The sequence below is a fragment of the Convolutriloba macropyga genome, chromosome 3 (assembly GCF_964194025.1).
Source record: "Convolutriloba macropyga chromosome 3, txConMacr16.3, whole genome shotgun sequence".
In the NCBI taxonomy this organism is placed as follows: Eukaryota; Metazoa; Xenacoelomorpha; order Acoela; family Convolutidae; genus Convolutriloba; species Convolutriloba macropyga.
The window spans coordinates 22510875-22533328 of NC_134470.1; the positions used below are offsets into that span (position 1 = coordinate 22510875).

The 22454-nt window shown below is 35.9% G+C and overlaps 1 protein-coding gene across 1 annotated transcript in view; it reads left to right on the top strand.

Annotated features, from left to right (window-relative positions):
- The window catches only part of LOC142336074 (sorting nexin-6-like), a 184235-nt gene that overhangs the window by 140592 nt on the left and 21189 nt on the right, over nt 1-22454 (top strand). Inside the window, exons 6-9 of the mRNA XM_075384585.1 lie at nt 4801-5020; nt 8150-8331; nt 9416-9455; nt 21888-22079. Coding sequence (XP_075240700.1) covers nt 4801-5020; nt 8150-8331; nt 9416-9455; nt 21888-22079 — 634 coding nt within the window. The remainder of the gene's footprint in view (nt 1-4800; nt 5021-8149; nt 8332-9415; nt 9456-21887; nt 22080-22454) is intronic.

Below are 22454 nucleotides of genomic sequence, written 5' to 3' on the forward strand. Positions count from 1 at the left end.
ACGAAGTTCATAGCAATTATTGTAAACGTGTGTGTCTTTTTTTTTAATAGCCGCACAGCGATAGCTGGGGCTATTATTGGCCTTCTCTTGGTTTTTTTTTTATTTCGTCGTCATGATTTTTGTTACGACCATATGACGTCACAGCCACTTTTTGTTCATTCGTTCATGCAATTTCAACTGAATTGCATGTGTGACGTCATTTTTCGCTTTTAGTGGAGCGAGTTTTTTTGTTCATGCGCGTGATTAAATTTTTGGTCACACTTGACTTACCTCACTCTCAAAAATGACTTCCTCACTTTGAAATTGACTTTTATTTACTTTAATTCAAAGAGATAAGGTCAAATGGGTGTGTGTCACTCTAAATGAAGGTTATTTGAGAGCAGCTAATAGAGGCAGCAAAAACTTATACAGATTTTTAATCAAAATATAACAGATCAGCCTTCAATGAAAAGACGAATTTTTTTGGTCTGTCTTTTTTACTGTTTTTTAGACTGCCGGTCTACAAATCTATTGCGGCTATTTTCTGGCAATCTGCCAGCTATGTTAATGCAAAATTTTTGCTTGACAATTTTGACTTTTCGAGTGACTTTTACGCCTTTGACTTTTTGCGTTTCGCGTGATCTAAAATTATCTCTCAATCACAATTTCAAGCAGCTGAACGTAATAGGAGGCAATTTAATTTAAAGTCAACTGAAAATTGCGCCGAAACTGGTGCCATTTTTTACTTTAAATCTTTATTGTGGTATATGTTAACCTCTAATGTGGTTATTTGAAGCCCACTATTTAACTTTTTAGTCTCATTTACGCTCCCCCTCCTCCTCCCCAACTGAAGCAGGCTGCAATTCATTAGAGCTCCCACTAGTCGTTCGAGAGCAATTGTTCCGACGTGTAGTCGGTTATGTTTTTAGGCTTGTTGGAGTAGTGAACGGAGCGAAAAGCGAGTAGGTTTAAGGAATGAATTGGTTTCAAAATACTCCGTAAATGGAGTGAGAAGTACGTGCTTAGACAGATTATGGGTTTTTGATACCAATTTTTTGGCTTATGGTGCAGTTTCACATTTTGTTTTGCTCCTGATTTTCTGTATGAATTTTCTGTATGAAAGATGATGCATGTGTTATATAATTATGCACAATTCCAATTTTAAAACTCTTCAAAAGGCAAACAATGAGTTTTATGACTTAGACTCTAGCATGTTCTTGTAGTTATTACTGTAGTCCTGTCTTTTATTTGTTCATTTATGGCAGGTCTCTTTGGTTCTCCGATGAGGCCAATTGGATTTATTTGAAGATTTCATTTCAGATCTACCGTTTTTAACAAATTTGATACTACTTAGTAATTGTGTTTGGATTTTGCCAGCCTTTGATGTTTTTTGCTGTTTTGTCTCCAAGACTGGCTAATGAGAGTTCCCTTTTGATCTCTAATGAGTCGGATCTCAATATATTTAATAATTTTGGTTCATTCTAATGGTATAAGCGACTCTGATACTTGTTTTGAAATGTTTGATGGATTTTCAGTTGTTCTTGCTTACTCTCATTAATGATAGGTCTCTGGTTCTATCACTTTGAAACTTCAAAAATGGGGTTGTCTGTACGATGGTCTCATTGGCTATCTAACTAGAAATAAAATATATGTTTAATATTTTTGTGATATCCTACTGGTTGCTACTTATCTGTTGCTTAGTCTCATTAATGATTGATTTTCAATAATTGTAATTCGCCGTCAAGATTTTTAACTACCATATGACGACAACCTCAATTACTTTATTCAATTTCAACTGAATTGCGTGCGTGACGTCATTTTTCAATCTTTGTAGGTTTTTTTTTGTTCATTTGCTTGATTAAGTGTTTGATCACAGGGGCTTTTTGTTCGTTCGCTTGATTAAGTGGTTTGTTCATTTGCTTAAGTTCATTTGCTCTCAGAGACTTTAGTTGCTTACTTTACTTGAAGTAGGAAAGGTCAACTGAGTGTATATCACTCTAATTGACGGTTATTTTTTAGCGCAACTAATAGAAACAGCATTGAGTAATTCAAATTATTGGTCAAAGTATTACCTCTCAGCAGTTACTGAAAATTGAAACCTCTTTCGGTCTTTTTCACCTTTTTAAAACTGCGGATCTACGAGTCCTATCGCGGCAATCTGCCAGCTATGGTACTAAAATGTTCCCCCAAAGGTTGTTACAATTTTCATTCGAATTTTTTGCGCTTTGAGTCAATTTGACGTATTTTTATTGCCCTCAAAGTTTTGGAACATTTATATTAATCCTGCTGATCCTTTTTTGAATCAATTTAAACGTACTAGCAATTTTTCCTCTGACCTTTTTGTTCGTGTGACCTTTTGACTTTTTGTCCTCAACAATAGGATAAACAGTTGAAGCCCGGAGGGCATGAAGTTGCTGAGCAGTTCGGTTGGAGATTTACGCCTTCTAGTCTCTTGGTATAAGATTCACCGAAACTTCGATGAGACAGTCCTTGTGAGATTTATGTCACCCGTCCGTCGTGTACCTTCTTCAACCCTAACTCCTCATGCTCAAGCCCTATCAATGGGAAGCTATAGCTTTTTTATGACTTTTTGTAGTCATAAATATCAGTGGATATTTGAATGTTGCACCCTTTTTAAGAATTTCTCATGCACTATCAATTAGTATTATTAATGGCAGGTCTTGGTTGCTAATCAGATATAAATGAATATAATTAGTGACGCGAGTCTATAGCTAGTTTTTTTTAACTCTATTTGTTCTCAAAAGCTTTTGGTTAATTTTTGAGTTTTTCATGTGTTTGTTATCAGTTAATCATATTAGGGACAGGTCTCATAGATTTCTAGTATTAAATTGATCGATTTATTGTTTTCAGTTTGAAGCTATTGATTCATTTGACTTTGACACTAATTGCTAATTGAAAGGTGTCTTTCCCATTATTCCCCCGATCTTAGTGGTCAGATAACCTATAGCCCACCAATCATGGTAAATATTCCATAATGAGGGTCTATAATGGGAGCTGGTATCAAAAAATATGGTCGATTTTTGAGTTTTGGGAGTTTTTTGTCTCGTTGTTGTATAAACTCTTAGTTGGACTAGGACAGGTCTCATCAGTTGCTAATTAGGATTTAATAAATTGAAAATTTTACAGTGCGTAGTTTATGCGACACATGACTTTTTGAATATCAATATTCATAAAGAATCAGCCAGCTCTTTAGTTTTTGGGAAAATTGGTTGTATTTTTGTTTTATTATTTAGGCTCCATAATGACATTTTTTATTAATTGTGAATGCGGAAAAATATATCCAATTAGGTGCTGGAGTTCGTAGGAGTTAGTTTCACTCTTGTGGTTTTAATTTTTTTTCGTTTGGTCTAGTAGCTTACTCTAAAAAATACACTTTTCATTGGCCTTATAGTGCGGCGGGATTTTGGTCCATATATTTCCTTGTAATTTCAGCTGACGTTTTCATTGACTTATACGTTCGTATTCGAATTATTCAAGTTGATTTGTATCTTCCTTCAGCTGTAGCTATGTTGTCTCTTTTTGAGCCAGTGGAACTGCTGATAAATTTTTTAAGACTTCTATAGTTTGGTGGCGTGCTGTGGTTAAGGATTCTGGAATGTAATTGTATTTTTTGCCTGGTACATTTTTTGTCTGACCCATTTGACTTTTTGTCCTCCAAAATGGGATAAAGATGAAGCGCCCAGAAGACACTAAGTTCTCATAGAGTCTTTCAGCTCACTAGACTCAAAGTATAAAATTAACAGAAACTGTTTTGGAGACGTATACTCATGGTGCGAAGGGCGTTTCTTAGAATTTGACACCCCCACACTCCGTACTTCACCCCCATTCACCCCTGTCCCACGTCAGCTCCCCTCTCTAAAGCCCTCACCTCAATCCACGCCCCCTGTAGTTCAGGGTGTAAGGATGTGCCCTCTTGCAGCCAACCCCCCGCCGCTCCCAACGTTGCCCATATCAATCCTCCTCGGTGCCCCACCCCTCGCTGCGCTCACCTCACGCCCCTTCTATTAAACTAAAGCTATCCTCACTAAACTGTAGCTAGCTACTTACGACGCCAATCGCTTGCCGGTTGTTTGAGAGCAGTTCGTCCGACTTAGTCGGTTATATTTATACTTTGACTCCATTGTTTTTTTGAAAAAAAATTGATATCCAATTTCCTTAGTTATTGCCTCTTTTTGGTTTTTTTTGCCATCGATTCCAACTAGGTTGATGTCTGTGTACTTATTCTAAGTATGCGCAAGGTTTATATTTATTCTAAGTATGCGCAGGGTGTCCTGTTATGTGTTTTAATTTCGACGTCAAGATTTTACGACCATGTGATGTCAATCATTTCAAATTTGTTTTTTGTCCATTCGTTCATGCACTTTTAACTGAATTGCGTGTGTGACGTCATTTTTCACACTAGGTAGAGCCAGTTTTTTGTTCATTCGCTTGATTAAGTTTTTGGTCACACGTGACTTACCTCACTTTCAAAAATGACTTCCTGGCTCTGAAATCGATTTTTCTTTACTTTAATTTTAGGAAATAGGGTCAAGTGAGTCTGTGTCATTCTAATTGAAGTTTATATAAGAGCAGCTAATAGAAGCATCAATAAGTTCTACAGATTCTTAATCAAAATATAACGTCCAGCATTAAATGAAAAGATAAATTTCGTCTTTGGTCTGTTTTTACTATCTTTTTGAGACCGCAGATCTACAAAGCTATTGCGTCTATTTTCTGGCAATCTGCCAGCTATGTTTATATATTTATTATATATTGAATATGGTTATCATGAGCTCTGATTTGTTATCTGATTATGTTCAGCGAATACCTGGCCACATTCAAGAAGACAGTGGCGATGCATGAGATGTTTCTGCAGAGACTGGCCAAGCACAGCATTTTTCAGAACGATCACAGCTTCCAAGTGTTCCTGGAGTACGAGCAGGACCTCATGGTCAGGGTGAGGAGCAAAAAAGACGTCTTGGAGGGATTCATCAAGGGAATGTCCAAGTCCATCGATGAGATTATCCTTGCTGGACAGAAGGTTGGAATTATTTTTGCGTAATTATCTACATTTTACCAGCTACTCTTGCAATTAGGTCAAACTGAATAGATTCTTATAATGGTTCTGTATATATTTTTTCTATATAGTTGTTTGGGTTATCAAGATGCATTGATATTTTTAGCTGAAGGTTTGTTTTATGAAGCAGAGTTAATTAATGAGCTTGTTTGGTACTTAATTAACCGATTTCGTTGGGTATTGGTTTTCTTGTTAGTAGAGGTATTTATTCACCTGCCTTTTTAATTGCTCTCAAACAAAGTTTGTAGCAATTATATTAGTCCTGTGGTCTTTTTTCGCTTGACCGATTTTTCGTCTGACCGATTTGACTTTTTGTCCTCAAAAACGGAATAAACATGTAGCGCCCGGAGGGCATTAAATGGCCGATCAGCTCTCTCAGAGCCATGCTAGTTTCTTAGTATGGGATTCACCCAACTCAACCCCGTCCACCCTCCTCCAGCCCGGCGATTTGGACCCCCTCTCCTCCAACTCTCCCACAACCTTACCCCCATCACTAGACCCCCCCCCCCCCCATCGCTTGACCGGTTATGTTTGAATGATATTCCCCATGTTGCTTTTGTTCAGGCGAGAACAGCAAACAAGTGTTGAAAAAAGCTTTTTTTTGTGGAAGAATTTACCAAGTGCCCTCAAATTTTAATGCGGCTTTGACTGTTTAATTGCTCTCAAACGAAGTTTTCAGCCATTATATAAGTCCTGTGGTCTTTTTTTGCAATTTTTTCTTGGCCGATTCTCGTCTGACCAATGGCACATTTGATTTCTCTTTCGTTCTCAGAAGAGGGATAATCAGGCTAGTGGTGTGAAGGGCGGTGCTTAATCTTAAAAGGTTGACGACCCCCTTCAATCACCCCCCTCCTCCTGTCCATCTTCTCGCAGCTGGCGATTTGACTGATAAGACTTTTCTTCTTGAGAAAAAGGTTTAACAGGTTCTTTAAACAAACCCGATTTTTGAAAGCAAAAATTTGCACCCCCCCCCCCCTCCCCCGGATATTGACGTCACAGCTTTTAAAAAATTTACTGACACTGTTCGCCCAGAAATGTTTGCTTTTTCATTTTTACCCCATTTTGATTGTCATTTCACGTTTGTTATTGTTTGACAACTACATGCTTGTAGTTTTAATTGATTGCTCTCGAATGATGTTTGAAGCAATTTTTGTAAACGTGTGTCTTTTTTATACAAAGTTCTCTCTCGCATGTTTCTTCGTATTTTTTCCAGAACTTTTTCTCATGAGTAACTATTGACTCTTAACATCTTTATTTTTGCGTCTCATTGGTCTGATTCTGAATTTCAATATGTTTCTTTAAAAAGGCGGTTGTAAGCAAGTAGATAACAAATCCGGTATAGCTTATTCGTCAATGTCTTGGAATTCCATCCAGGAGGGCGTGCTGGCGAACCTGTCGGTGTCGGATTTTTGCACTCCTAAAATTTATCTATACTACACCCCCTCTTAGTGAAAGTTCCTCGCCTGTCGTTTGGGAGTAATTCGTTTCGGAACAAATAATTTGGTTTTAGTGTGAAAAAGATCAATTTTGAAGTTGATGGCTTGTCTCAGTTTTCTTGATCTGTTGTGTCCAACTCTTGGATGGTAGCGACAGTTTGATTTTGCTTCCGAGTTTCTGCTGGCGATTTTCTGACCAGACATGACTATTCATGTTCGAAATAATGACTCTTTCGGTCATTGAAAATAGTTGCTTCTCTTATTAATAGCCGTCCTCATCTAAGCCAGAACTTCTAGGCTAGTTTCATTCTGCTCAAAACGCCCCTAAACGGCAGTTGCTCAGCAAAACAATAGAGGATCATCAAAGTCAATATCGAGAAACAAAATCAAAAATAGAAACTGGATAAACCCATAAAGCTTAATTTTAGATGGCCGCTCCTTGCTTGAACATTTGTCTTATAATCTTCGATATCATCTCTAATGCTTATTGGTTGGTAATGATACTAAACATGTATCCTCTCATTCAGAAACAAGAGTTCGTCTAATTGTAAAATTAAATTAAAATATTCCGAAATATAAGAGCGATAGCTGAGGCTATTATTGGCCTTCTCTTGGTTTTATTTCGCCGTAAAGATTTTTTTACGACCATATGACGTCGCAGTCACTTAAAATCTGCTTTTTGTTCAATCTTTCTTGCAATTTTAACTGAATTGCGTGTGTGACGTCATTTTTCACTCATAGTGAAGCCAGTTTATTGTGCATTCGAGTGATAAAATTTTTGGTTACACGTGACTTACATCACTCTCAAATATGACTTCTTCACTCTGAAATCGACTTTTCGTTACTTTAATTCAAAAAGATGAGTTCAAGTGAGTGTTTGTCAAGTGAGTGTGTGTAATTGAAGGTTATTTAAGAGCAGCAATAAGTTATACAGATTCTTAATCGAAATATAACATCTCAGCCTTTATGAAAAAAAATAATTTTTCGGTCTGTCCTTTTTACTGTCTTTGAGACTGCAGATCTACAAAGCTATCGCGGCTATTTGCTGGCAATCTGCCAGCTATGTTTTCATTTTTTTTGTCTTTCAATCCCAGTCGGGTTTATGGGAACCAATTGCGGCCTTTTCCGGTTTCTTTGTAAGAGAGCGTTTATTTGTTAAAAGGTGCAAAACCGTTTAGAGGAGATTTAACTGCTGCTATTTTTACAGCTTTACAGTGAAACTGGAATTTTTGGATCTTTTTTGGTCAAAGCGCATAAATTTGCCGAGAGTGCGTGCCATAAGTCAGTGCTTTAACTCATTTTCTTTACTCATTAACAGTTTACTCATTTACAGCTTACTGAACTTTATGATCGGGCCCTCGTGATCAATGTTTTGCCGAAATTGTTCGTTTTGCCGAAGTTGTTCAATTTGCCAAAATAGTTCAATTGCTTAAGTTTATCTCTATTGGTCGATCTTTTTCGGAAACGAATCACAGAAAATTATGATTGATTTAATCGCTGTTTGTTTGCGCATTTCGTAAACTATTTTGTATTCTCTATCTAATTTTTAACGCAATTTTGATTGCGAGCAGCGTAAGGCTCAAGCGGAGAGATTTTGAGTGAAAAAGGACAGGACATTACTTGAAAAAACTCTAAGGTAGAATTAGATGCTGTTCAGGACGTAGATGCATTTTACGAGGAGCAGAAAACTAGCTTAGTAGAATACAGCAGAAGAGTGAACATTGCGGCGAGACACGCAGAGATGGTGGTTTGTTCTATCAGACGTGCCTCCAATCTACTCCTCAAAGTATCCATCGTTTTCGGAGATCTCGCCACCCAAGAGGGTCCAGAAATTAACAAGTTAGTCCAATTATATGTAGAATATAGCTCAGCTGACTTGTTTCACGCTTACAGCGTTTGTTTGATTGGTAAATATAGAAATGGAAAAACAAGGTACGTAGTAAAATGTCTTAAATTCGGGTGTTACTACCACCGCTCCACTATTCAGTTGGCTCTACATATCCCTTAGCATTTATCTGAAAATAACTTAGAAGTTAACTTTACCTCAAATTTTTGCCTCGAATCCGAATTCTGAAAATTTTGAATGAAATCTTTAATCTCAAATAAATTGAAAATTGGATCTATTCTGTCCCCCAGCTGATAACTGCATATAACTTTTACGCCCACAGGCGCTCTGGCTATTTTTACACAATAAGTGCTATTTAACAACACGTTTGTAAGTTGGTGTCATAAAAAACATCCGGGGGGGGGGGGGATAGAATAGATCCTGAAATTTACAGTTAAAGTGAAAGCTAGAAGCTAGCAGCAGTCCTCACACCTCACACTATTCAAATTCAAAATCTGCATGTCCGCTTCTGCACTTTGTTCCCTTTCAGTCTGAGTAAACTTGAGTTTAAAACACATGTTATCGTGAACCCCAGTGTGGAGATAATAATGACAAAATGATTTGAGAACGACAATTATTTGATCTCTAAGATTGGACATTCTTATCGAAGATCTTTGCCGCTTTCTTGAAAAACAAAATTTAGTGAAAAGTTATTCGTTGCGTTATACAGAGTCCAAGTTTTGACAATTGTTGAGCGTAAGGGTTTTAAGCCGTAAATTAATCCTTTGTAATCGCGCCTTTGAATACTCTGAATAACTGAAACTTGTTTGATGGGCTCACCGATTAGTTATTTTTATATACTGATTTTTAATTGTACTCCAAATTACGCTTTTATATGATTTTGTGCAGATCGAAAAGGTAGTGTATGAAGTGTTCGTTTTGTGGAACTATGCTGTTGAACTTGTAGCTCTGTTCTCTCTTTCTACCAGGAATAATTGCAGCAACCCCAATGATTCGTATTTCCCTTACAATAGAACCTTAGAATGACAGCTGATAAAGTTCCGAGGACAGTTGGTATCAAATTTGTATCTGTTTCAGATTCCATCAGATGTTGGCAGAACTGTTTGAAAAACTAAGGGTAAGTTTTGCTTATTAATTGCTCCGTCCTTATTTAACTTCATCTGCAAAACAACTGACTGTTTTCTCAATTGTGTAAAACTTCACTTGCCTTACTGTGCAAATGTATTCAATCATTCATGCTCACTTCATATTAATATCTCTCAAAGTTTTTAGCAATTATTGTGGTCCTTTTGGTCTTTTTATGCAATTTTTTTGATTGCTTGATATTTCGTTTTGATTTATCGAATGACTCTTTTACGCTTGACTTTTGATTTTTGCGTGAAACAATTTGATCTCATTGAGAATTTAAGCCGCTATCTTATTGGCGATAGTTAACTCGCTAACTTAATTCGCTGCTAAAAGTCAAATAAAAAGGCGCCACAATTAGCTTCATTTATAGCCGCCGTCAGCTCCCCAAAGTCTTCTATTAAGGTGCTTTCCTTTTACGACTGGAAGAGTTATAGTGTCACTGAAATAAGATATAAGAGTCAGTGCTGAATGTAAAAAAAGTGTTTAGCTCAACCTGCTGAACAAAAGTCAAAGAACAAAATTTGGGTATTGTTCATCCATAAATCTGACATTAATCATTCATACATCATTCTGAACAAGTCGGACAGCAATTTTTTCAGCGATTGCTACTGATAATATCAGGCGAAAACTCCCAGCGATAATATTAGGCGAAAACTCGATTAGGCGAAGAAAATTTTTGTGACCATTAAAACGAATAGCAATAAAACACTTAAAACGGAACATCATACAATTCGTAATCCACTCGCTGCTCTAAAAGTTTTGTGAGTCTGGCAGTCGTCGTTAACATGCAAACGAGTGGCTAAAAGTACATGCCAGTTGTATCATTCTTTCAATGTTTTGCTTTACTCGGTGTCTTCTTCTTCTTTTAGTGCCGTGTCTGGTCACAGACATAGGCTTTCCATAAAAGTCTCCATTCTTCTCGTTTCCTTGCGATTCTTATGCACTCGGCTCGACTTCTTCCTACTTTTTCCGAGATACCATCCAGATATGTCTTTCTATTTCTTCCTTTGGATCTTTTTCTGTTGATGCATCCGGTAAGAATGCTTTCTTCCAATTCGCCTTTTCTGACAACATGTCCAAAAAACTTAAGTTGCCTAGTTTCAATACCTCTCAGTATCATCCGGTTTTTCTGGGTTTTACTTAAAACAAACTCATTGGTTTTGTGTGCTGTGTATGATGTGCGCTCCATTTTCCTGAGATACCACATTTCAACACTTTCAAGGAGCTTCTTCGACTCAAAATTGAGTGTCCACGTTTCACATGCATACAAAAGTACCGGCCAGACGTAGCAACGTAACACTCTAAATCTAGTTTTGAAAGGAACTTTTTTGTTTGTCAGGATCTTACTACTCGGTGTCATTACAGCCAATTTTTTAGTTCAAAAAAGTGACAAGGAAAGAACAGAATGTTTAAAATTACTTATCAATAGCTTCATTGTAATTAATAGCGCGTGAAAAATTGTGGGGGGTTGGAATCACAACCTAAAAATGTTCAAAATTCGAAAACTCTTGTCAATTTTTGGTTGTTTTTTAGCTATTTTTCTTCGAAGTCACTTAATTACATTGTGTTACCAATCGCATTATGCAGTACCTCTTTTAACTGTTTTAGTCGATATTCGTCTAATTTCCGCAAATTCTCAGTTCAGAACTGTCGCCTAATGGCTACAAAAGCTCCATTTGGCTAATCGAGTTTTCGCCTAATATCCTACTCCCCAAGCAGCTGAATTTGTGCGAATGCGACCATTCTTTACTCCTATGGCTGGATTTTTTAGACCCTTCGTGTGGTTATATTTTTTATACATGAATAATCTATTTAGTTAAAGAAAGAATTGAATTCTCTTAAATAAAAATACGAATAGAGGGTGAATAGCGGTGATTGAAACTAGATATTATAAGGCTGTAATACTTGCAACAGGCTGATTTACAAATGATTTAAAAGGGGTATTTTTAAATATAGCAATTTTTTGAGCTCATTTGTATGCGGTTGAAGTGGTCTCTCATCAAGTGTCAAGTGTTTCAGCACTTTTTCGGCTTCTTTCATAAATGCTTCAGCTGATAATTTTGATCATAGTTGTTTAAATAACACGATTTGATCTATGTGCGGACCTGTGGGTTTTTTTTTGCACCCATAAAGAAAAATTGATCTAGGCTAGAGCCATAAGTTTTTTGCACCCATAAAGAAAAATTGATCTAGGCTAGAGCCCCTGATCTAGGCTAGAGCCTCGCCTGTCGTTCAAGAGCAATTCTTCCGACATTTGTCGGCTTATGTTCTTCCAATCCCAATAGAGTTATGGGAATCAACGGCGGCTGTTTTCCGGCAATCTGTCAGGTGTGTTCTCCATTGAGTTTACACCTTTTTCGCTTTAATATAATGCCTTCAGTTTCATACTTTCAATTTTCTGCCTTAGAGAAAACTGCTTTACAGCCTTGCAGATTTTTTTCTGAGTGGTTTTTGCTTCTTGGAAGTTTTTATCCTGAACATTTTCTACTTTTGGAGATTTTTGTCTTCTCGGTTTCCTTACTTTCACAACTCTTTTTTGCTATCGATTTTTCCTGTGAAATTTTTTATATCACCTATTTCTGTTCTTTGGAAGTTTTTATCCTATTGGTTTTTGATTTCTCTTGAACAAATTGTGAAGCAATTATTGTAAAGTTGTGTTTTGTTATGACTCCAAGAAGAATATTGGTGTTCTACTATAAGTTCTTTTTATCTGAGATATATGTGTTATTATGACTTTGACTGCTTTCTTTGCGAACATTGGCTTTTACCGTTTTAAAGGTGAAAGTTTGTTGAAATTTTAACCCCTCAATGTTCCAACTCCCTTGCAAATCTTCTAATGCTCGCTAAATAATTGCCGACGACATGCTCTCAACATCTATTATTTAGATGCTCCTTTTTATTTTCCTTTACCTCTTGATTACTTTTTCGGTTTACAATTTTCTTGATTGACTCTTGACTTACCTCACTCACTCTTTCATCTGAGTGAATTTTAATTTCTTTCACAAATAAAATTACCCACTAGATGCAGTTAGCTTCAAAAGAGCAAAGTCGAAAGAAACCGGATAAACCGATAAAGCCTGGTCATTAAATCATAGCGCATTAGTTTATCAAAGTTGCTTAAAGTGGTTGCTTGCTGGCATTAGTATTAGGCGTAATAGACTTATTTAGAAGCTGATTTAAGTATAATTTTAGAATCTGGCTAAAAGCACCCAATCAGAGCTGTTTTTGGAACTTCGAACAATCCTGTCAATTTCTATCGTGCGTAAAGCGGGTTAACGGTGGCAAATTTACGACAATTTGCCTAATAGATTTTGTCTAGTTTTTTGGTTAATGGCCACCGTCAGCCTCTCAAACGGCGGTTATTTAGGCGCTCTCCTTTTTTGAAATCGCTTTACCTTTTGATCATGTTTTCCGTTTCAAATAAGTCACGGCTTTCACGTTTAACTTCTGACTTACCTCACTCATTGTTTCAACTGAATGGTTTTAAAATCCATTCACTCGATGAATTACACAAGATAGTGAATACAGTTAAGGTCAAAGGAGCAAAATCCAAAGAGACGGGATGAACCGATAAACGGGACGGGATAAACGGGAGCCCGGTCATTAAATCATTGAGAATTAGTTTATCACAGTTCATCAGTGTTTGCTAGCTGACAATGGTATTAGGCTTATCTAGCTTGCAGTTTAGAAGCTGAATTATGTTTTTTTAAGAATCCAACCGAAACTGCATGCCGAATCAGCACTCTTTTTGACACCAAAATAATAGAAAAAAAATTACTCAATTTATCTTTTCTTCTTTTTCTTCTGTTTGTTTTGGATTCTGTTTCAGTTTTGGATTGTCTTCATTTGGATTGTATTGGTGTTGTCTCTTTTTGCAAGATTTCAAGACGGTTAATTTTGAGTTTTCAAGACTTATAAACTGGTAAAGCTCAGCGGGCATCAAGTTTCCTTAGAGGCCTTTAGCTGGATTTAGAAGGCCTCCAAGAGCTTAGAGTGCTGCTGGTAAGTTCGTAATTCAAGGTTAAAAGATCATTTTTAGATTTTCTGAGTCCAAAATGGTGCCATTTTCCACGTTTTTTTTTGTCATTTTTTGAGTTGTTTGTTTGACCAGTCGTAAATTGACGTTTTTTAAAGTTGATACAACTCTCTTGAAAGACATAATTACTTTTTATGATCTTTTTGTTTTACCTTTTCTATGATCCTCTAGGGTCCGATAATAGGCTGATGTTTTTTTTATAACGCCAATGGAATGGTTCTTTGCATTTTTATATCACCAGTTTTTATATTTTTTTTAAAAAACTTGCAGTTTTTTTAGGTTTTTGAAAATTTATGAGTTTTTTCGTCATTTTTTTAAGTTTTTTGAGCCCCCGGGGCAAAGCAACATCCTCTAGGCGTTGATAGTAGGTTACTGCATAATTTTTTAGTGGTAATGGAATGGTTTTCAACATTTTAGGATTACGAATTATAGCAATTGTTTGATAAAACTAGCAATTTTCATCACGTTTTTTTTTGTTAGAAATGTTTTTCCTTTTTAGTTTTTCCAGCCCGAGGGGCAAGGAAACCTCTTCTAGGGTTTGATAAAAGGTTATTGCATAATTTTTAGTGGAAATGAAAATGTTTTTTTTTTGCAATTTTTCATTAATTGAAACTTTTCAGGGATTGAAGTTGGGTTACTGAATAGTGTTGGGTCACTGAAGACAATGGAATGGTTCTAAAGATATTATTTGACGAATTTTAGCAACTTCCTAATGTATGCCTTTTGTATAATAATGAAATTTTTGACATTTCCTGAGTTTATTGATTTCCAAGGGCCAAGTTAATTTAGAGTCTTACAGATGGGTTGCTGGAAAGATGTGAGAAGCAGGAGAGCAATGAATTTGAACACATTAATATTGCAAAATTAAGAAACGTTTCCATTTTCAATTTTCAAGTATTTGGCATATTTCTGTAGTTTTTCTATCTTTCGCGGCCGATTAACTCTGTTCAGGGCTTGCATGTGGGTTAAAGGGTGTTCTAGTCGATTAAATTTGACCTTCAGGTAAAAAGCAATGGTTATATTTTAATGTTTCATTGTTTTAGTTTCTTCAATTTTGGGACTCTTTGCCTTTTCGGCTGCCATTGTTCGGCCTGTCAGATACAGTCGTTCTATGTTTTTCTTTAAATTCTGTGGACTGTTTTTCAGGACTTGTCTTGCTGTTTTCTTATTTTGGCAAAAAAAATTATTTTGCTTTACCTCATTGTTCCGCTTTTTCGTCATTTTGCGTGAAATCTGTCTTCTCTGGGCTAGTTTCCTTCGTGGTTTATCCTGCTTAAGGTGCCTTCAAAGAGCAGATTCCCGTTACTTAAACTTTATTCTTATCAGCGTTATTAATAGCCGCCCTCATCTTCTCAGCCGGCTATTATAGCGCTCCTATTTTTTTTTGCTTCGCCGAACTTTTTTTCGCTTTACCTTTTTGCCGCTTTTTCGACATTTTGCGTAAAATCTTTTTGACTTCTCTAGGCTAGTTTCACTCTTCTGTCATTCTGCTCAAAGTCCTTTTAAACAACAGCTGATCAGCAAAGCAATTCAAAATAAAGAGTCAGTATAAAAAAATCAAAGTCAGAAATAGAAACGGGATAAACCCATAAAGCCCGTTTTTAGATGCCCGGTACTTGGACTTTGTTCTCGTAAGTTTTAGTTACTATCTATTGGCTATTACTATCTGCTTATTGGTATTCATACTAGACCCTCTAGCCTCTCACTGAGAGACAGGAGTATGTTCAACTTCGAAATGACATCAAAATAAATCGCACTTAAAAATGATTTTGTACAAAAATCAATTTTTGTTGATATTTTCTTTTCTTTCAATCCCAATAGAGTTATGGGAATCAACGGCGGCTATTTTCCGGCAATCTGCCGGGTATGTTTTAACATCTAATGCGTTTTGGCTTTGGAACTAGACCCTGCTTTCTCTTATTAAGAAACGGGGGTAGCGCATAACTACAAAATCCAATCAAAATGGTTCGTACTTATAATTTATAGTTCACACTTTTTTCAATTTCTAAAATATTTATCGTTTGTTCAGTTTTTTTTTGCCTCAGCGGCCAGGCAACTTCCTTTCGGTTTTGATAATATGTTACTGTATTGTTGCTAGGGGCAATGAAATGGTTTTAACTATTTAATATCACTTATTTAATATCGATGATTCTTACTATCTGAGTTCTTGGAATTGACTTTTTCAATGACTTCAGTGAGTTCTACTGGTTTGCAGTTTAAATTTGTGTGTGTGTGTGTGTTCATATCTGCTTTTAGATCAATTGATTCAGTTACCTCATTTAAAAAATGACTTCTGAACTCATGAAACTTTAAATTTTATGAACATTTACTAGTTAAAAATCAATAGTTTGAACCTAAGTGGTGCCAAACTTATATGCACTATTTCTTAAGTTTTTCATCTCGAATATCAATTTTGAAACAGTTCCTAGGGCTTTTTCCTTATAGACCCTAGGTGTCATAAAATCGACTGTCTGAATCTATCTCAAAAAGTCTAGTGGTCTATTAAAGGACTATTCTAGTGGTCTATTCCCGGCCATGTGCCGGCTAAGTTCTTTACCTTTTCTTTCCCTTTTCTACTCGCTTACCTTTTTTTCGTTTTACATAAGTCACTGACTTTCAAATTTGACTTCTGAATTGCCGCAATCTGTTTCAACTTAATGGAATTTAGAAATATTTCAGCAATTTTACTCAAATACGTTCAAGGTCAGTAGGTGATGACAAGAAATCAAAAGAAACAGGATAAACCAATAAAGCCTCGGCACTAATAATTAATATTTAAGACTTAGTGCATTAAGTTTCTTAAGCTCCATAGAGTATAGTGCTGATAAAAAGTGGCATTAAGCTTATTATCCTCCAATTTAGATATCTCGCAAAATTTATTAAATCTAATGAAACTGCGGACTGAATTAGAGCACTTTTTGACACTAGGCTGTCGTCAACTTTCCTCGTGCGTTAAGTTAGGAATGAAATTTCCTTATTAATAGCTGCCCTCATCTTCGCAGCCGGCTATTATAGCGCTCCTATTTTTTTTAATTCGTTGAATAAAAAAAGGTTTCGCTTTACCTCATTTTGCCGCTTTTTCAACGTTTTGCGTGATATCTTTTCGACTTCTATAGGCTAGTTTTTCTCTTCTGTCATTCTGCTAAAAGTGATTTTGAACATCAGTTGCTCAGCAAAGCAATTCAAAATGAACAGAGTCAGTATAAAAAATTGTAGTCAGAAGTAGAAACGGGATAAACCCATAAAGCCCAATTTTAGATGCCCGCTATTTGAACGTCGTTCCTATAAGTCTTAGTTACCATCTCTAATGCTTATTGGTATTGATAGTAGCCCCTGTAGCCTCTCTCTAAGAAACAGAAGTACGTTATGTTCAACTACGAAATGCCATCAAAATAAATCGGACTTAAAAAATGTTTTTGTACAAAGATCTTTTTTTTTCAATTTCTTCTATTCTTTCAATCCCAATCATGCTTATTGGAATCAACGGCGGCTATTTTCCGGTAATCTGCCGGGTATGTTAGTATACTGCTAACTGAGATAAGTATTCAACCTATTGTTGTCCAATTTTAAAAGAAATTTCGCCAATTCTATCTAATCTAATAAAACTGTAGAAGAAATTAGAACACTTGTTAACACTTAGAAAAAAAATTATACTATCGTCAATTGTCTCTTAGTTTTAATCTCAAAGGCGATCAGTGATGTCAACGTCGGCTATTTTCCGGCAATCTGCCGCCTGTTTTGAATTCTGTTTCTATATTCCACGGCACGCAAGTCTATTTTGCAGATATTCTGGCCATCTGGAGGCTGTTTTCTTAATGAGTTTTATTAGCCAGCCTCATGTTCTCAGTAGGCTTTTTATACAGATGCTATTTTTTTACTTCAAATAAAAGTTTCCCTTTACCTCGTTTTGCCGCTTTTTCGAATTTTGGCATGAAATCTAGGTTTCGTTCAAAAAGTCGAAATGTTTCTTTCTTCTCTTATTTGCTCAAAGTGTTTTTTTTTGCAACAATTAAATTAAGATATGGTTTAATTTACTTGAAACAAAAAAGTCAAAGTTAGTATTTCATCTCTACGTATTCTTCTGTTTTTTGGGAAATTTCCTTGACTTTGCCATGTAAGCTACTTTTCTGCCAACAACAGAAAATACTTGTGTCATCTGCGAATTGAATTACTTCTTCCGTTGTGTTTATATTAGTTGAGAAATAGTTTACATAAAAAGGAAAATGAGTGGTCCTAAAACAGTTCCTTGTGGCACACTGTGAATCAATTTCACAATCAGAGAACATGCTATTAAAATTTACCTTATGTCTGAGGTTGGCAAGAAATGAAAACAGCAATGCTTTCGCTTCCGGGGAAAAACCATACATTTCAATTTTTAAGAAAAATATGCGAAATGGAATTAAACGCTTTTGCAAGGTCTAAAAAATAGCAAAAGTTTCTTTGCGTTGATCTAAATTAGACGAATCTGTTTCAACCAGTTCTAAAACTGCATCTGTTGCTCACTTTTTCTGAAATTCGAATTGCTCTTTTTTTATGGTTTGCTGCTTATGAATGAAATGCGTCATCGGAGTCAGAAGGAGGCGCTCAAAAATTTTTAAAAAAAAGAAATATTTGCAAATTTTACAGATATTGGTCGATAGTTTTTGCTATCTAATTTATCACCTTTTTTGAAAATGGTGTTGCATAGGCTAGTTTCATTTTAGTTGGGAAATTTTTATTAATGCACTCATTTAAGGCGAACTGTTGATGTACGCCTATAGCTAATTTGCAAGACTTTGTGAAAGGAATTGGAATTTCAGCAGGTCCTGCTGCTTTCTTATCGTCCAGCGAGTCAATGACTGAATAAAGTTCTTTTCTAGCCACAGTTTTGAATGTGAATTCAGGTATATTGAGTTTATCAAGGTATTTACTAGCAATATCTGAACCTTTGAAAACACCTAGATTAGCAAATGATCTATGTAGTCAATTGACAATATTTTCTGATGCACTTAAAAGTTTCACTATCTAATCTGATTTCATCAACCTTGACACTTTTCACTCGGACTGATCTTCTGTTTAATCTACTTCCTTTGTTCCCAACTTGATGGTAGTTTTGAGGAAATTGATGTAAAAATTGCTTTGTGCCTCTCTTAATCCTCTATTAACAAATTTTCTTAAATTCTTTGTACGTGCGTGTTTTTGAACAATTTTCTCAAAAAAAATTGTTGAATGAATCAAACATATTCTTGCCATTCTCACATTGGTACATTCTCCACCGATCGGCAAGGGCAAGATCTCTGTTAAGTTTAGAACGTGAGAAAAGTTGGAAAATTTGTTATCCTTGTGATTTTGTCACTCTCAGATTTCAATGAGAGGTTTGATTCAAAGATATTAAGAAAATGATCGGAGTTAAAAGGGCTTGTTGTGTCATTGTAGGCAATTATCTGATCTTTCGAAATGAAACAGTGATCAATAAGTGTAAATGTTTTATCAGTACATCTGGTCGCACAAATGTCTAGTTTACTTTTTTCTGTCTTGTTCAAATAATTCAAGTTGTAATCTCCCAGCAAAATAACATTATCTGTGATACTATATGCCTCCGATAGTTCTGTGCTTAACTGATCAAGAAAATACTCCCCAAGACGTTTGTTTGGGCAATAAGGAACTTTAACAAGTAATTTCTCAGTCAGAGGGTCGCTTATTTCAACCCAAGTGGATTCAAAAGACTTTCATCAACTCTCAATGCTTAATCTAATACTGGCGGGAAATTTTTTTGGAACCGAAATACCTACTTCTCCACCTTTTGAAGCCCCTGTTTTGTCTGACAACATTTACCAAAGAAAATATGCGATGCTGTTAAAAAATGTTATCTTTATTACAAACAGTGCCCAACCAGGTTTCTGTTACAGCGACAAATGTATTGATGGGTGCTGTTTGCTTAAAGTTTGAAAACTTTTTCAAAATTGTTTTTCGAGCTTTGATAATTAATAAGGAAAAATAATGGCGAATGGCTTAATCCTCTGTTTTTTAAGTAACTTGAATACTCAATCAAATTTTCCAGATGAGGCCCTGGGTTCAATTCATTGTCACTTGACAGCATGAGACGTACAAGTGAACAAAAAACTAACAGTTTTAAAACAAAAATGTATGAATCAACTGTTTTAAAAAATTAACAAACATTAGATTTGTTGGAATAATACTTTTCAAATGTTATTTTGTGAATTTCAGAATGATTTTCTCTTGCCATAAGTATACCGAAAATCAAAAATATCAAGAAAATTCGCATTGTTCAATATTTCAACAAAACATAAGCCAAATTTATGAGTTGGAGGTAAAATTGCTTGTTTTGGACGGAAACCAAAAAAAAAGATTGGTATCATAATGAACAAAAATTTTTCCAAAGTTTTGGTTGATTGTTCTCGGTTTTATTTCAGTTTCCGAGACCGTAAGCCCAAGATATGCGTTCCGAATATTTCTGACAAGTTTAGGTATACCATGACTGACTGATGTGAGTACTCCATCATTGCTGATATCTGTCGTTTCCAGTATATTATTCAAAAACCAATGTCAATATCAAAAACGCCACTCGACTCCGTTACCACATTTTCTAACGCTTCATTATATTAGTCTGTTTTTGTTATTTTTGCTGCGACCAAAAAACCATCTTTAACTGGTGGAATTTTGCAACTCTGATTGGTGACAATTTTAAATTTCCGACGCAGATTCCTTTAAAATACTATCTGTTTCAAAACCGCTATTTCCCGAATCAATATTATGTCCAAAATGTATAAAAAGATTTTCAATCTTGTGATAAACCGACAATATTGGAGAGGTCTTGATCTTTTGCTGAAGAAAAAGACTGTATAGCTGTACTTGGGCTCAGATGTTTCGCTAGAGTTTTTTTGTATGTAATATCCTAGAGAATAAGTGTCTTTGTCGATCTTGGTATAATCTTTGGATAAAAAATCTTGTTGTTGATGCTGTTGGACTTTGTTGTTGTCGTGGATTTGTTTCGATGTTTTTTTCGTTTACTTTGTCAATTAGATTATCAACCATTTTGTTAGTTTGTTGTCGGAGGAAAGCATTTGCATGTTTTGGTTTTAATAATAATTTATTCAAAATTAAACATTCATTTATCAAGTCTTTTTTTTTTATTTTTTCGAAATCTTTCCTCTCTATGTACTTCTGCCATTGTTTCAAAAAAGCTGTGGTTTGTTTGTGTGTTTTACAAAAAGTGCATGCGACTGACTTCTTTGACTTTTAGTTTTACGAGTTTTAAACAGTTATTCAGCAAAGGAATCTGAAATGAACAGAGTCATAAAAACGACGTTAATCATAGAAACGGGATAAGACCATAAAGCCCAATTTTATTTGCCGGCTACGCTACTCATAATTTGTTCTTATAAGTCCTGTTTACCTTCTCAACTGCTTATTGGTATTGATACTGGCTATTGTATCCTCTGTCTAAGAAACAGCGGTATATAAAATTACGGAATGACATCAATATAGTTTGCATTTTGAGATGGGAATCAATGGCGGCGGCTATTTCCAGACAGTCTTCCGGACATGTTTTGTTTTATTTAGAATTTTGATGACTGTTTTGGGCATCATTGGTTCTATCTTAATGCAGGACTCTTCGAGGCATTCACGTTATTCTACTGGTTGTAATACTTTTTATAAAAAAATTTTGCTTGATTATTTTGGTTTTTACGTGCTCGGATCTTGTAGTTTTGCATGATCTAATGTTTTTTTTCTCATTCGAAACTTTAAGCATCTGAACTCTATTGGCAACCCTTTGCTACTAAAAAAAGTGAAAAGAAAAGTGCGTCGCAATTAATTTATTTTACCTGCTTTAAATCTTAGTGGTCTTTTAACCTCTTATGGTGTCATTTGGTGCCCCTGAGTAAACTTACCCTCCCTGAATATCTCCCAACTTCAGCTGTCTACAATAGATTTGAGTCCCCACCAGTTCAGCGAGATCAATTCTTTCGACGTTAGTCGGTTATGTTTTACTTCGCAAATGTAATTGTCTTAACAGTTCATAGCAATTATTGTAAACGTGGTGGTCTTTTTTATGCAAATTTTTCTCTTGACCATTTTGCGCTTTTCTTCTAGAACATTATTTGACTTCTCAACGGACTTTTTCACGCTTTCGTTCTTCATTTTTGAGAGATCTCTGTTGCTCTCACTCCGAAGTAAAGCTTGTTGCTAATATAAAGTCGGTTACAGCCAGCATAGCAAAAACAAGGGCCTGATAACCGAGTGGTCAGTGCATGGGGATCGGGAGGGCCTTGGTTCGAATCCCGGCGGGGTGAAATGTTTTCTACCCTCCTGTCTGTCGAGAGCAATTCTTCCGACATTAGTCGGTTTATGTTTTCTTCGCTTTGTATTGTGTTGTTTCCTTAGAAACTGGAGGCGCGAGTGAGCAGTGACACAGATCTGAAGTTGGCAGATCTCCTGAAGTACACGAGTGCGGAGACTGCGGCAGGGACTGAGCTCATGTACAGGCGCACCAAGGCACTTGCAGACTACGAGAGTGCTAATAAGTCCCTGGACAGGGCACGCCTTAAACCCATCCCTCAAGATAAAAGCCAAACTGTAAGTAAGCGCCCCTCCTTTCTTACCTCAGAACCCGCTTTCTGTACCACGAAGCAACTGTTTACAGTTCTCAATGCCACTATGCACAGGAATATTCGGAAATATGTACTGTACAACTTAGCATAACGAAGCCATCACTCTGCGCGATGTTTCGGATGAGCTGGCTAGATTATAAATTTAAAACAATTGGGTTCGCTTCTAATTATTAATTATTCTAACCATCAGTTATATATGATTGTCATGATGTCTCCTGTTAAAAATAGCTCCGGCCTTTGCTTAAACGGCAGCCGTTTCAAATATTGATTTTCTGAACTGAATCAGATTTGGTACTCACTTTTTATGATAAAGATATGCTCGTATTTAAATATTTTTATG